This window comes from Channa argus, chromosome 1, assembly GCF_033026475.1.
Source record: "Channa argus isolate prfri chromosome 1, Channa argus male v1.0, whole genome shotgun sequence".
In the NCBI taxonomy this organism is placed as follows: Eukaryota; Metazoa; Chordata; class Actinopteri; order Anabantiformes; family Channidae; genus Channa; species Channa argus.
Window position 1 is genome coordinate 14,820,132 of NC_090197.1, and position 16,868 is coordinate 14,836,999.

The following is a 16,868-nucleotide window of genomic DNA, read 5'->3' on the forward strand; positions in this document are numbered from 1 at the left end:
TCCATACACACTTTTTTCTTTATGAAAATCTCTGAAAATCAGTGAACCCTATTGTGGCAATGTGAAGCAACTTAATGCACTCATGTAATAGTAGATGAGGCAAAGTATTCCCATAATAATGTAGTTCCTGTTTGACATTAGTGAGGTAGCTGATCTGCCCAGTGGGAACATGAACAACGTGTAAAAAATTCGATTTTAAAGTAAGAGCTTGCTTCATTTAGAGAAGTGATTCACCATGTGAGGTGATGTGCCCCACAAACTCATCACAAAAGGGATTTACTTGACTAAGTCATTTACATGAAGGCCAGGAAAAGTACTACTTACTAAAATTCCATGTACCGTGACTAAAGCTGTAGCTTTTCATGGTAAATTATTACACACTAGATCATAACTGACTGACTCCACAACGTAAAGTTTTCTCATTTCCAAAACCCAACATTTTATAGAATGCAAGTTTGAGCTTTAATGTTTAACCACATTGTTAAAGGTTGTGGGAGGTGGTGAGAAGGCTGGGGGTTGGGGCCTGTCATTTACATAAAGATTTAGGAACCCCCATGTCCCCCAACCTTCTTCTGTGAAGTCTTCATCTAGCTTTATTAAAAAGTAAAACACCCACAGCCCCTCACAGAACAAGGATTAAAGAATAATCTACAGTATCTCCACATGAATATAGGTATATTTAAAAAGCAGAATTAAAACTATAAGGGAGCAAAGGTGGTGTTGTAAACTACCTTGTTGCCACAGAAGCATTAAGCCTCAAAAACTTACCAGGAAAAACCAGGAAATCAAACGCGACACATTGTAAGCGTGAGATCACAGTAATGTGTCTGTTACAATTGCCACGAGCTTTAGAAATCCATTAAAAAACTCCGTTCCAAACCAAATTTGCCAGTGCTCTGCGTTTAGGGTGGCCTCACTGGGATTTTAAAGTTGCCGCTGAATGGAGGGGGATGTGATAGGCTGCCAGGCTGAGGCAGGGGAAGAAAGGAGCTGCTCACACTCAGTAGAGCAGTGCCGCTGGAGAGCTCTCTCGTCGACCGCAGGCTCCAGCCAAAAAGAAGAAAAAAGAGACAGAAACGTGACACCTAACGTTTTATTTTTTGATTTTTATTTATTCATTTCTCACCGTGTCCTCACCTCAAACAAGATGTAACTTGCTGACGCCGCCTCAAGCGTATTCATGCATTTGAAAGGAGCCGGGAGTGAGTGCGCAGCGACGAGAAGCCGAGCTGTTCTGGCCAATGGAACTTATTGTTGTGCGTTTGTTTTGACTATGTTATCCCCGAGCGAGTTCGGGTTCGGTCCGTCCCTGTTCGTCGTCGACCCTTGAATTGTGGAATTTATATCCGACTAGTTTAAGGGAACCCCCACCCCCCACCCCACCGAGGAGGATTCTGCACAGCCAGCAAGCTTTTCCTACGGAGCCGGGGATTTAAATCGTCATTTGGTGGTGCTCCGGGAGAGGCGAGAGTCAAAGAAAGAAAATTCATGTGGCCATTCTCTCTATAGCCAAACATTTTGGGGATTGCATAATGAGCAAGGAAAGACCTAAGAGGAATATCATTCAGAAAAAATATGTAAGTAAAAACACATCCTTTGCCTAAAATGCCCACAAACGCAATCGCTAAATCCCAAGTTTGCCTCGATCGTCTCGATGAAAATGCGTAAACTTTCATCGGGGGTTGTGAAGGTTACCAGCAGGCAGCTCGGGCACTGCTTGGGTCACATATCCCTGAAAAGGTAACGAGTACAAGTTACCTCAACGTGTTAACAATCCTGTGTTTGTATTTAAAGAGACAGCGGTGTTTATTCCGTGTGTGTGTGTGTGTGTGTTGCAGCGTTTCTTCGACATCAGACATGTTTCAGGCGATTGGAACATCGGCTGCTTTGCCACTGCTTTAAACGCACGACGCGGGGATGCTCGGTGTGGTTCTAGTCGGCTTTTTTGTTTTTCGCTGTTTGTGTGTATGCGTGTGTGTGTGTGTAAAAGCTATCAATGGGGCTGAAATTAAAGGACTTGGTAAACAGTTGTGAGAAAAAGGCTTTTGTTCGCGCCCCATTTCTTCCTATTGAGAGCCGTGGAGACGAGCCTGTCGGCCATGGCTCGGCTCTTTCGGCTTCCATTTCGTCCCATGCTGAGCATTTTATCCCCCGTTCAAACGCAGCTCTTACCTTGACAATTTGTGTACAAACGCATTCTCACTGCGAAGCTTACGTGTAGACTTGACGGCCGCGACGGCGTTTTGGGCGCTGAGGTTGTGTAATATTATTATTTTGATCATTTGTTTATTTTTGGCTGGGGGTGTTTGGCAAACCGACATGTTTCGCGGACTGTTGTGGCTCTTTAATTTTCTCCATAAAGAGTGAGGGAGAGGTGGAGGAAAAGGGGGTCATACGATTCAGCACATTCGCTCATTTTTTTTTCACCCCTTAAAACGTCACAGACCCACTTGGGTTTGTTGTTATGCGGTTTTCTTTCCCCTTAACCCCTTTAAATACGGCGGTAAGTCCAACAGAGTCCCAGTAATTCTGCAGGACTCAGTGTGACCTCTGTGCGCGAGCACATTTTGCAGCAGCCCGCTGAGGGACAACTCAATTTTTTATTTTTTTTGCAGTGGTGGGGGGGTGGGGATTAGTTTCCAGTCGTTTAGGTCTCGTCCTCGAACCGAATTTGCAATAAACCGCACGTTACATGCTCAATGTGACTGAAGCTAGTTTCGGAACGACCCAGGCTGTGTGCAGTCGCATTGCAGAGGCTCATGTATGAAGCGAGACCAAGAAGCAACCATTTTCTTTCTGCAAGTAACCCTGGTGGATTTGTGAGGAAGGGGCTGTGATAGCAAACGTTTGAGCCTCGTCTGGATTGGAACTGTAGTCTTGGTTCGGGCTTTGGTCTGTTGAATGAAACAAAGACTTTTTGATCGTCTCAGGTTGGAGGTGGCCCAGCCTCGCGTTCAACTCAGTTCCCATGTGTCGTTTTTCCTGAAGACTACACGCCGGGCCTTTAAACTTTGTTGCACCGCTTTGAAGTATTTATAGATTGTTGCTGTGAATTGTCGTCACGCGCCCAATGGGCACAATGTTGCGTTTAATTGCATGAGGGAAATCACAAGTCAGCAGAGCCCCCTCCTAACAACATGTGGAGTGTCTCTCAAAAAGTGTTTCCTCTCACATGCTTGCGACCGAATACATCAAAAACAAACTATGTGCTTTCACATTTGGGCTTTAAAGACCTTTTTGTAAAAGACTAAAGTGAGCAACAGGTTTGCAGGAGAACGTTGACAATTAAAGCCAAACAAAGTCTTTCGTCGCCATCCGCTTAAGGGACGTCCTCTAAATTTAACTGGGGATTTTTCTGTTTTTCTCAACATGTTTACTTACTAAGGCAGCCTTCGCATAGAAAACTTAAATTTTCTATAGAAAACACACAATTATTCTTTTAAAGGAACCCCTCTTGGTATAGTTCCTCTGCTTGTTCCTTATACAGCATTATTTAAAATCCCCGCTGCTAAAGGGGATACAATTTAAGCATATCTTTATTTCATCTAAGAGGATAAAATTGAATAATTTATTGGCATCAACATTTATTTTGTGGCAAGCAACTTAAACGTGAGTCATACCAAAGAAGAATGAACAGCTACCGTACAGTGCAGCCTACTTTCTTGTGTGTGTGTCATTGTAGTGGTGAATGTCTCCTGCCCTTTATCACAGTCAGAATTTACATTTAAAATCCACAACAGTGAAATTTTGTTGTTACAGTAACTTTAATCAATATAGCCTTGAGTTGCCACATGTTGACACATTTTGCGTAGATAAAGTCTTTGATTGAAGTTGTTTGTCATTCTTCCTCTGAACTAAGGAAACATGATGTGCCATAGAAATCGTGACTAACTGCAGAAAAAAAAGTCCCCACAAAAAATTGAGCCAGACTGTAGCCAAGACTGTCACACTCTCTAAAACTGGATGGGGCTTTTTTTTTTATTTGGTCTATTCATAACTTGACTTTATAATTAGAAAGGAGCCAGAGGATTAGGGTGGAGGAAATGATGTTTCTGTGTGTCTGACTGCTGCATACATGTTTCTGTGTGTTTGTGTGCCATATCTGTCTTGTTTTTTGGGCATCTGCAGTTGATGCATAAAGTCTGGCCTGCACCAAATATGCATTTCTAGATCAACCTGGAGGAGGCCAGATACTCAGCCCCATGATATTAAGATTCTTCAGTCATAAAATAATTGAAGAAAGCAGGGATAAGTCCTTTTTAATAAAGGCAAACAAGGCATGATAAGTGTGGTCATCCACTAGAATTTGTAAATGTTAGTAAACAGAACCAAAAAGAAAAAAACTGTTCTCTAAAGTTCATCTAAAGATGCTGCCTCACTAATGCCAGGTTAGGGCCTATGCTCATATTTAAAATGTATTACTGTAGGTTTATTTATTTGTTGTCTTTTAAGCCAGTGGTCAAGAGTTATGTGCTGTTTAATGACTTGTGTAGCAAGCGCTAATGTGCGGCGGTGTTCTTCTGTCTAACGAAACATGACACACACTGTGAGCGTGTGTCATGTTTGCGAACACATGTAAGTGAGAATAGCAGGAGAACACGACAAAGTGTATTTCAGTGCAGCCAGGGCCATTTTGTGCAGAATCGGCTCTTCCTGTAGGGTAGGCCCCAGCTGGGCTAGGCCTCTGATTCAAAGGGTGTGTGTGTGTGTGTGTGTGTGTGGGACAAGCACAGCTGCTGCAGGGGCCTTTACAAATGTAAAGAGGCTGTCAGTGTTTGTTTCATCAGGCACACAACTGATGAGGGCCAAGTTGAAAATCCACTGCACTGCAAGTGTGTGCGTTGAGCATGCACAAAAAAGAGGAAACAAAAATAGAGAGTGGGGGCAGAATGAGGAGTGCAAAGGCCCAGACTCCCCCTCCTCTCCTCTTCTTCCTCTCTTTATCTCCCTCTCTCCCTCTCTCTGTCTCGCTCTCTCGTTCTTGGTCTGTCCAAATGAAATGTGGGCCTCATGTAGGACCATGAAGAGAGGGTCACGGGGTTGTTTTTTCACCGTGCCTGAACCTCAATGCGCTTCATTTAACCTTATGTTTCAATGCAAATTCTTCTTTCATAAGCTCCCTTCTCCTCACGTGTCCAACATGGCAGGGTTCACTTTGCAACCTCCCTGTCACTGTGGCTACCAAGGCGAACTAAAGTGTAGTGTGGCAAAAGCAACCTTTTACCTCTTGTCTGAGTATTTTCACTGTGGTTACGCTCAATGAGGCACCTGTGAAAAGAACTAGGGTAAAAGATGAAATGGCATATTGTATATGTAAGATTTTAAATGAATGAATCCCCATAAAGAATATAAAATGATGAGTTTTCATGTTTGAAGACAACAGGATGTAGCAGGGACAGCTTTCAACATAAAGGCAACGGAGGACAATACTTTTCAATGTGGAAGTAATGTCGCCTTGCTTTATTTTCCTTTTTTCCCACCAGTGGAGAAAAATCAAAGCAGCGCTACTTTGATTACATTGCCAAATTGTATCAGCATAAAAGTAACTGCCCAGAATCTAAAAACGCCTCCTGAAGATTGCCAACCATTTCCACACAATGGAAAAAACTGAAACAGTGTGTGTGTGTGTGTGTGTGTGTGTGTGTGTGTGTGAGACGCCCTGTGCAGATAGACATCATACTATACATGTCATCCTGTGAGAACTAAGGAACAGGAAAACACGATGCATTATCACATGTTCTGCAGATTTAATTTTGCTCTTTGCTTGTGTTACACTTACTTTTCTAGTACACTGAAATTTGTCTTCAGGTTATTGACTGTTATTGGGCCTCAGTTCACGTTCACCCCTTCCACTTAACAATTCCCTTGAAGCAGGGAGGAAGGGGTCCTTCCCACACTGCAAGCATAGGCTCACATCCCTTTGGCCTCATGGCTTCTATTGCAGGGCCTGCCAACTTGATGAGCACTGCTAGAAAAAATTCTGGGAGTGAAGTTGGCAGGCCCTGCCTCTTTTAATTCAGCCTTATTTATTAAGTTTGCCCTGAAATGAGAAGAAGGGAACACCACACTGACACACACACACACACACACACACACACACACACACACACACACACACAGCCTGCTTTGCCAACAGAGTTTACTGCATCATTACAGGCACTCCGTGAGCTGACGAGTTCAGTTTGGATGGTTGATGGATGTTCAGCAGCCAAATTCTTCACCATTCAGTTCTGTACTTTGACATACACAGATTCTCCCTGTGTACCTTTACTGTCTCCCACTTCGTTTTCTCTTACGTCTGATTTTGACTGCATTATGTCACAAACACACACACGCCACAAACTTCTGTTATGCAATGTGACCTTTTCTCTTATCAGCTGTTGGCAATGAGCACAATCTCCAGCTCACACACACACTTGCACAGGCAAAGGTCTTAATGTGTACACCTGAAGTCAGCAGGTAAGATAACCTGTTTTAAGGCCTCTCTTGCAAAGTGTCTTGCCTTTATTGGCAGTATAGGTTTACAGGAGTAATGACCTAAAACTGGGCGTGACTGTCTTTGTTAAATGCTACGTGTGTTTCTGTCGTGACGGGTTTGTGCATAGGCCTGTGTAGGTGTGGTTTATAGCATATGCTCCAGTAGTTAAAAACAAGGCATGGTCGGACATGGTGCAGTTGTGGACGGCCAATTCAGATGTGGGTGGGTGGGTGGATGTGTGTGTCATGTAAACCGCGTGCGTTTCCTCCGTGCACGTCTCCATTCTGCCGAGTGATTTATATCCTCCTGCTCCTGTGGGTTTGGATGGAGATGGGGGAGCAGGACAGCTGGTCAGGCCCTGAGAGGCTCAATGTGTGAACACACATGCTCACTCGTTCGTGCGTGCGTGCGTGTGTGTGTGTGTGAGAGTGGTTGCCACGGCTTATCCGTTTAGTATCCCTATGAAGCTGAATCAACACTTTACCTTTGTCTTTGGTTTGGCCTTGCAGGCTTGCATGGGGGCCCATGAAGGACATTCAGCAATAGTAGAATGAAAAGAAAACAACTGTTAATTTCCAAATGTGTTAAATGGTCAAACCCTTTTTCTTTTCTTTTTTTCTTTTCTTTTTTTTTTTTTTAGAAAAATGCATACAATAATCAAATCTTTACATATAAAATCTTCACATATATTTGTCTGCTGGAACTTTGATTTAACTGCAGACTTTCCTTTGCTCTCTGTAAAGCTGAAACATGAGCCATTAGATTGTTTTTTTTTTTTTGCATCACCGGGCTATTTTAGCTTAGACGGCATTACCATTAAGTACATCACTCACACAATATCTTGACCAATCTCTGTTCACCCTCCCTCCACTCTTTATCTCACCTACATCAGTTTAATAAACACTCCTTACATTTTCATCCTGTGGTCAATCCCATCTGATCCCCTATTGTGACACCATCGTCTTTACACATCCAGTGAATTAAGCCTCGGGGGATGAAGCAACAGAGCAGAGGCTCAGTCAGTATCGATCCTACATTACTCCTTCTCTTCTGCCAGGAATACCACAGTTTCACTGTCGAACGTATGCCGGTAAGACTCTGCGGGTAACACCATAAAACGTCTTGATTGTGATGCTGAGAATAGGAAATCCTGAAGCTTTCCGCTGATCTTAAGAAAAAGCTATATGCTGACTTATTATATTTTCCATGAAGATAACTGCCTGTACACAATCATCAGATTGCATCAGACTGTGGGAATCCTTTTTAAGTTTTGCCATTCAGTGTACATTCATAACGGCTCTTGTTATGGTCTTACAAGCCGCAGTAATCTATGAATCATTCTTTTATGATGGAGCAGTTTGTTTTTTCCTGCCAACAAGCCACTGGCCACTCTATTCAGGTACTCTTTGGCATAGCTCTGCCTTAGCTGATGAATTACTCTCTCATTTATTCTCTCATGAGGGTATTTCTCCCAGTGATAGCCAAATATAAAAAAAGTTATCATTATCCCTCTCTTTATTTTTTTTTTACCGCAGTCATTTGTGGCTCTCCACCATGCATGGCTAGTTGTGGATTTGTGACCTCCCTTCTGTTAAAGAGCTCTTGAATGCAACCCTTTTCACCAAGCATTTGGCCCCTTGCGAGGGAGGCCTTAATTCAGGATGGCAGCCCCCCCTTCCATCCCCCTAGCCAGGGGAGTAATGAACCAGTGGAGCAAAGTGGCTGGGTGACCACTGTTGCTGCCTAATCTCTACTTTTCAGGCCTCTGTGAATAATTTGAAAAAAGTAGAAGATGTGGTAAAAGTGCTGTGGTGGAAAGACGGTTAATACAAAGCTTATTGATTCAAGGGAGAATAGCAGTTGTAAATCATGTGATTTTATTTTTTCTTTGCCACTTTAGAGGAAAATGACGGGTTACAGAAGAGGTGGTAACTGCATCTCATACAGATTAATGCCTTTCAGACTGTATTTAGTGGACTGGATAAAAGCATGTTTTAAGGCTGAAGCATGGTTGGGGCAAGGGCCTGCGCTGCTGCTGAGTTGACGGATATGCTGGTCAGTTAAAATGTGAGAGAACAGGAGGTAGTTGTAGTGGGTGGTTGAAGGCTGTAGGAGGCAGAACAAATGGTTTATTTGATTCACAGGTCAATGTGTAAACATTCGGTTTGCATCTATCCTACACCTTTATCCTGCACCCACCATGAGAATCACATTATTCCCACCCAATTTTGACTTGTAATGGAATACAGGGTGCATTTTCCCTCTATTTCAGTCTGTCTCTCTTGCCTCCTCCCTCTCACCTCATTTGCTGTATTACGCAGAACAACTACAAAGAGTTGAGAGGCATTTGGGAGCTTTGCTGTGGGATAGTGCTGGAGACAGGACCTCACAGTGGAGGAGGAGGAGGAGCCACTGCCTGTAAAGCAGGATCTCTTCTTTGGATTTCTTCTCTTGTATTGGTCCTTAGTTTTAATTTGTGTGTGTGTGATGGTTATTTTCTACAAAGATCAGAAAGCTAAGCAACATGATTAGGTTGTTTAGGTGGCTTTGCAGCTCTGCCCTCTCTGGCCTATACTTAGTCCCCATGTTGGTTACATCCATCTGTTTTGTTTTGATTTGGTCAAGCAAAGGAAACTTTGGAATCCTCACTGCTTTGATCTTACACAGCTGTGTCAACTAGCCACCTCTACTACCTTTCAACATATTAACATGCATGTATACTCACAATCTGGTCGTCCTTTTTGTTTTCAAATTCCAAGAGTTGTTAGACTAATATCTCTATTTTCCTGCAATAAATTATGTTATTGTAGCTTGTTTATATTTGCAGTAATATTCTTTATCTTAATCTTATGTTGGGCTGTTGTTCCTATAAATACATGGCTATATGAAATCCTGTATGAATTGACAAGAGAAATATTGATTTCTTTTCCCTTTTTTTTGCTTATTGATTTTTTTTTTTGTGCAAAAGGTGCTTTTTAAGTTATTCCACAGAGAGTGTTAGAGTGGGAGTCAAAGGTATTGTTCCCCCTGTTTTTAACCTCTGCTCAATAGATGAGGGCTTTTACAATTCTCCTGACTGCATGGTTTCCTCCAGGCCTCACAGCAGGGAGCTAGAGTGCATGGTACACTGAGGGAAGGACGCCAGAGTCTGGGTTGAATGTCTGGCGGGCCTCCCCTGGCCCTGGATCAAACATTACAAAGCCCGGGGCGGAGGGGGGGAGGGGGCAACCCTGGAAATCACAACCTGTGATCGTCAAGGAGAAGAAATTCAAGAGGATAGAAATAATCAAATTAGGCACCATCTCAAGTGGAATATCCACAGTAACGGCAGTAAAGGGGAGGGCTGTCTACTGATCTGTTGTGATAACTCTCACAAAACAGCTCCTGAAAAGAACATTCATATCCCGAACGCTGACATGAGTCTTTGCTGTTTTTAGTTGACATTGTTTGAGTACGTGGACAGGAAATGAGAGAAAACCACTGGTTGAATCAGCCCTGTCACACATGCACACTTACTTTCACACATTTAAAACAAACTCTAGGTAAATATAATGTGTAACCAAAGTAGCAGAAGTTACCATGGTGACGAGAAAGCATACTCCATCACAATTACACAATTTCCCTGTGGGATCAATAAAGTTGTTTGAATCTTAAACCACCACCCCACATCCCATCCACTTTACTGTCTCCTTTATGCCACTGTTTGGGGGGACTTTGGGGGGGGGCACCCAGAGGTTTCTATAGAAACTGACATGCTGACATGGTTTCTGAACCATGAAGTCTGAAGTCAAACTTCCTCTTCCTTTTTGTTTCAGCTAACAGGGGTGGCATAAAATGGGAGATGAAGAGTTAAGGGATATTGATATTGTGGATCATCTGATTCTTGGCTGCATTCTGTTACTAGATGTGTCTCACGTTCGTCGTGTGAGTTAGTGAAATGAATTGTGTTTTGTAAGACTGAGAAAATGTTGGGCAGATAAATTTCCTGTACATAGGTTTGTTTTGGTGTGAGCGTTTGCTTTCTTTTATTGACATGGACAGATGTAATACTTTAAATCTAGTTTCCTTTTAAGCACATGCTAAAGCTTTTTTTATTTTATTTATTTTTTTGATAAGTTTGCAATTTGAGAGCATAACCATTATTTTGCCCACTACAGTTCCTTAGTTATTCATCTGGTTTTCCTGTATTTCCTGGTTGTTGTGAAATGTATTCTGAAAATTGCGACAGTCTAGAAAACTAAGAAAGAAACTGATACGCTATCACAATTTATGTTTTCGGCCTATTTCCTGACAGTAGGTCAGTTACTTTATCTTTATCGACAGTCATGTTCATTTTGAACAGGCACAGTCATCAGTCACTGAAATCAAGAGTGGAATTTCATATTACTCATAACATTAAGCCATATATGACTTTTGTTTTTAATTCTCGTTTTCATTGCTGTCTTGCTCGAAGTTGAGAAGTGATAAATGAATTCATCACAAGGCTAATATATTTGCAAATGCTTTTAACAAGTGTGTGCTAGAACCACACAGCAGCAAGTATATGTAGCTCTTATGCCGGAGTATTGTTCCGTTATGGGGACTGCACCTAGTGATGTGTTTCTTTACGTTTTATTGTCTGTGATGCATTAGCTGTATTTAAAACAGCAGCTGTGACTTCCATGTTCATGTGGCACAGGGTTGTGAGTCACAATGCTTGCATGTAAATTTGCACCAGACTTGAAACTTTTTACATGGCAAAACACCTAAGGTGGGGAAAGAAAGTGTTATTTTTATTTTTTTGTGATCTGAGTAATGTGAACTATAATTTATTAACCTGTAATGTGGATCAACTAAACAAGTTGTGTAGAAGAGAAAGCTGTCTCTAAACACAGCAAGAAAGAGAAGTTTATACAGGTTGGAAAACTTTGGTCAAGAACCAAATGGAAAGTATTTCTAAGAAAATGTAAATCAGCAAAATCAAGGCCCAGTGCGCAAAGGTTTATTGTACTTAGTCAACAACTGATAACAGATTAAGAACAACTTTCACACAGTGTGAGTGTCGCAAAGTGTGAGAGACTCTGTCCAACTCCATCTGTCTGTTTTTAAAGGCTGAGTCAGACTGAATAAGTCCACAAGTCAAGTTATCTAATTTAAGATTTGATAACAAACCCACAATATATCCTATTAATGATATAACTGTACTTATTTGACTCTTATAGTTTGAGCTGGTATTAAGGCAAGACATTTTGAACTACATCTCACTTCTCTGTGTTTGGGCCTAAGTGAATTTATTTCACTTCTAATCTAGGCTCCATTTCAGGTCATTTCCAAGTTAGTCTGCAGTTTGAATATGGGTGCTTCTCTTCCCCTCTCCATTGGTTGCTATTCATATTAATGTCATCTGACCATCTCTTGCGCATCAACTTCATTCTTCATCCCCACTCTACCAGTGCTATTATTCACCTTAATCCCCACTCCTTTAGCTTTCCACACCACTTTTTTTTTTTTTTTTTATTTTATAAATTATTCTTTCATTTTTTTTGTCTCCATTTCACTCTCTCTTCTATCATGTCAGTTGTTTTTGCCCTGTTCCTTTAGACCACTTCACCCTTAGAGACTTTGCCATTGTGTGCAATAGTGGAGTGTGTGGTGAGGTACGAAGGCTTAGTCCCAAGCTGCGAGGTGAAAATAATTTCTTATTTGGCTTTTTTTCCCCCCCTCCGTACCAGTGGTTGTGCCAAGGAATGGACTCCTGGGCCTGCACTACAAGTCCCTAAGCAGAGGAACTCCCTTGCCTAAGCCTTGGCTTTGTTTCATAGCATTCTCTGGCTACAGTGTAATCTGCAGTCATACAGCAACACACAGGCACACACACAAACAGAAGCTTTAAAAAGGCTTAAGATGTTGGACATAGCAAAATACAGAGAAATAGGCTTTGGATGTAGCATTATGAGGTCTAGGTGAGTTGTAAATCAGCAGTGTGTGTGTTACTGCTTTGGCAATTGGGTCTTTTCATGGTAAATTTTTATATTGTCAGGGATTCTGACTGGAACATTTGCTCAAAGCTGAGCTGTTGCTGCTTTTGTTTTATGTTGTTAAACATACATTGAACATTTTGTGAGAGATGATAAAACTTTACTTCAAACTTCACCATCTACAGTCCTGCTTTGCCCAATTAAAACATTGTCTTAACAGTTATTGCTTGGCTGAGTAACTTCTCTTTTCTTGTGTGTGTGAAAGTTTAATCTTCGTTTAAACCTCTTAGTCTTTTAAACTTGTGACACAATGCGCCACAACAAAATGTAGATCTCTCTAGCCAGATCCATGTGGGTCTGCTGAATTCTATTTATTTATTTTTTGCCCTTCTGAGAATTTTTTTTTAAATTCTATTTTTTCTGATTGGTGCAGTTCAGAAATAACGCAGCAACTCATTAATCATCACTTAATGTTAAAGTTTCATACCTGTAAGCACACTAGATTCCAACACTTGTTCTTTGGATGTTGCACATTAACCCATTCAGAGCTACCACAGCAGCAGGTTGAACACTCTACTCTGTGAGGGAATGAAAGGGGTATTTGCGTGACTGTGGCCAGACCCAATTCCTGCTTTTCCTGTCAACTGTCAGTGGAGGGCTTCCATTAACCACTGCACTAACTGGTAATCTTATCTCCCTGACAATCTGCATTAGGCTCAGCCCACTGCTGGTTTACCCATTTCCAGACTACACCACAGACGTAGTTTGTCTTTGGTCCCCAGCAGTGGAAACCTAAATGTCAAGAGGAAGTGTTGTCATTTGGGGTTAAAACTTTGACTTGTTGTAAAGGCCCAGAGTGTGATTGACAGGCCCTACTCTGCACAGGATCAGTCTGTCATAGCTGCTAGGACATAGGAGGTGCTTATCTCTCTCTTGCCTCCTCCTTCTGTCAACTCATATAGCGGATGTATGAATTTCGGGGCAGGCTACTCTGCTTGCTCAGCAGCATAGTTGCACAGTGGCCGATGATCTCCCTCTATAAAATCTGTCTCCCACTCTCCCTCCCTCTGTCTGTCTCGCTCCCACTCCCCTTTAATTTTACTCTGCCGCAATATCCTACCTAGACCCTGATTGTTGTTTTCTGAGAGCTTGGGCGGTGTTGTTGTAACATAATCATTTAGTCTCCCTCCTGTGGTTCTGGCAAGCTGCATGGTGAAATCTATCCACTGCTCATTTTTATGAGGAGTGAATTTGTTGTAGTTGCTACAACTGCTGCTGGCTCACTTCTCCGCTGTATTTACCAGTGTAGATGGATATCTCCCCTGCAAAACATTTGAGAGATGACACATGTTATATACACATTTAATATACCCCAGAAGTCATGCTCGTGAATTTGATTAGCACGGCTGAAATATGAGGGTTGTGATATAGAGTGACTTGGTCTATATTGAATTTTTAATCTCCGTGTCGACCTCGTCTTACATGATATGCCATTTCTCCTGATCAGTGTTGTTGGAACAGGAGCAAAACCGTTGTTTGGTACATTATTTCATTGAATTAGTGTAGTTAAACATGACAACTCAAGGGGTTTGTTTTTATGGTCAACACTGAGCCGCCTTTGTGGTGTCATTACAGGAAAATTCAAGCGGGTGTTGAGGTGATCGCAGGAGTATGTTTTACTCAGGTCAGACTTGTTGACCCTCAATAGGTGTCTACAGGATTCAACAGAGCAGTTTATCCTTGTGATATATCATCTCAAGTGAAGCTAGTTGCCAAAGTGGTATCATGGGAAATGAAAGCGCTTGTGTACTAGTTGTCCCTACTTTTTTTTTTTTTTATGTCTGTCATACTCCTCTGAAGGTACAACTGTGCACACTCGCCACATGTCTTGGGAATTAGAGCATTGGACTGAACTCACCTGCCAATCATTCTTGCATAAAAACCATACTATCAATCTGAATCCATTCACTTGTCTTGCTGTTGCCTCTGTAGCATATGCTAAACCCTACTGAATATTCCTTTCACTTGTGTCACAGAAATGGCACCATATGGGGTGGAAGCCCTTATTGATTCAGGGCCTTCAGAGCTACACAGGGACCTTGTAAGATGACAGGGTTTAGATACATATTTATTCATTTAGGCTTGTTGTGCACTGCTATTTGACACTTGATGTGAGATCCAAAATTCTTAGCTGTGTTTGTGGTTGTAAGATCATACAATTGTTTAACGTCTCCCTTTTTCTTTCCTTTTCTGCTAAGAGAATTTGATTTTCAAGAAGTAAGTGAGTCACATTTAGCTCTCTTCCTTCTCCCCCTACCTCTACTAAGAAATCTTAGATGCATCTACAGTGGAAAGATCTCTAAGGTAGTGCACTTTATTATTCTATTCTATTGCCTTGGTAATTCAAAGGTTGCCATTTAAAAACAATACACCAAACTTGTGTGAGAACTGCATAAGTCAAACCCTTATAAATGCATCTAGTGTTCAGCAGTAAGTTTGCTTATGATTTTCATAAATGACGGTGTTGATGTATGAATAATTTGTCAGATTTAGTCATTTTCAAAAGGCAGCTGTCCCTCACTGGTAGTTTTTTTTCTGAGCGTCCCTAACCTGATTCATCAGCAGCTGACTAACTTGCTGATTGAATGACTGGCTGACAAAAAACAATTGTTGTCTACCTCCACTGCCTCCTTTTCTTTTTCCTTCATAAGATTTTTTTTTTCTATAAGGAAAATTGGATAATCCACAAGGAAAACAATGGATATTCACTGACATGCTGTGATGCCTTTTTCCTTTTTCTTTGTCCCTTTTCCCTCTCCTTCCGTATCTCTCTAGCTGGTAGGTGTTATCAATGCAGCTATTGTCAGAGCTGAAAGAGCAGGGGGCTCATGAGACCCCCTGACAATGGGCACATGCTTCCCCCTCTGTAGGCTTTGTGTGTGTGTGTGTGTGTGTGTGTGTGTGTGTGTGTGTGAGGACAATGGTTGGATCTGCATGATGAGGCCTTTCTGTGGCTGGAAAGCACCTCTCATCCTTTTTGTTCACCTGTTTTACCTGCAGGTGTGGAGGCACAAACAGTTGCGATCAACCAACTGTGATGACCATAGCACAAAAACTCTATAACACTTAAAAAAATAATACACCACAGCTGCATTGTAATGTTACACGGCATCGATTTAGCCAGAAACTTCATGCGTATCAAGGTATACAGTATCTGGAAAATACCTTAAACTCTCTGCCTAATGCCATTTCAGGGCATATGGTCCACCAAGATATTTCCTTAGTTTAAACCGAAGTTGTAATTTGAGAGAACTTTCAAACGTGTTATTAGAGACAAGAGATGTGAATAGCTTAAATGTTTTAACTAGCAACGTTTGTCTTCATAACCTTGAAATACAATAGTTGTTGTTCTTGACTGTATGGCGGTTTGGTTACTGCTGAACTATGTGTTGAAAGGCCATTTACAACACACGGTTTAAAGTTCAGTTTTCAGGTGTTGGTAATTCCCTGCAAACAAGCAACAAGCAGCCCTGATGATGGCCAAGACAGGGTTATTGTTGCTCCAAGCATTTTGTGCTTGATATAATTCCACAGAAAAGGAAGGGGCATTGGCATTGCTACAGCCCTTTCTCTTTATAATTTGCATTTTTAAAAAGAACTGATTTCAGTAAGGCAACTGAACAAGCATGTCAAGCAAATTTCTGCTTAAAGACAGTCTAAATGCAGATGCATGGGCCTGTCCACAGCTGGAATAAAAAGAATCTCTCACTCTCATAAAGGGATAATAGTCATTCATTACAAGGGACATTCCAGTTTTGCAGTAGCAATTTTACAAAACACAAAAGACACTGAGGTAGATGAAAACAATGCAGGCTATAATAAAGGCTAAACACTAGAGTTGGACACAATGTATGAGGTGATGGACATGAAGATGGGGAAGATTATGTGAACTGTTGTCCATAATGTTCAACAGTTTGTGCAACATCCTCTACGCCACAGCCAGCTTGTTCAGTTTGTTGGTGTCTGGCTTTGATGCTGCCCAGCCAATGGCAAAAAATACTGCAATGGCTACTAAACACTGGTAAAAGCGTAGTAACATCTTGGTGCATCTTTAGAGGACCTAAGCTTCCTTGAGAAGCTCAGGTGCTGAAACTGTAGTCTGGCTCTCAGGAGACCTCGAACGAGGTGATGCCAACCAAGTTCCGGGGACAAGGCACTGTCGGCTCTTCCCTGATGGAAAGGCAAAAAAGTGGAGTAGAGTCGAGCCAAGCCAGTATTGTGCACTTAGAAATTGCTTGGGGTCCTGAACCTGTGGAAGAAATTTCCCCTCTCATTGGCTCTATTCGGGTTATTAATTTCAGTTGTAGTTGGTTGGCACTGGCAACACTGTAGTTCTGGAGATGTGTAATGTTGAGCGTGTGTGTGTGTGTGTG

At 41.8% G+C, this 16,868-nt stretch overlaps 1 protein-coding gene across 1 annotated transcript in view; it reads left to right on the forward strand.

Annotated features, from left to right (window-relative positions):
• The first annotated feature begins 965 nt into the window (after window positions 1-965).
• Window positions 966-16,868, forward strand: part of jarid2b (jumonji and AT-rich interaction domain containing 2b) — a 96,688-nt gene continuing 80,785 nt past the window's right edge. The window contains 1 exon segment of the mRNA XM_067500127.1: window positions 966-1,577. Within this exon segment, the coding sequence (XP_067356228.1) occupies window positions 1,533-1,577 (45 nt within the window). The 5' untranslated portion in view covers window positions 966-1,532.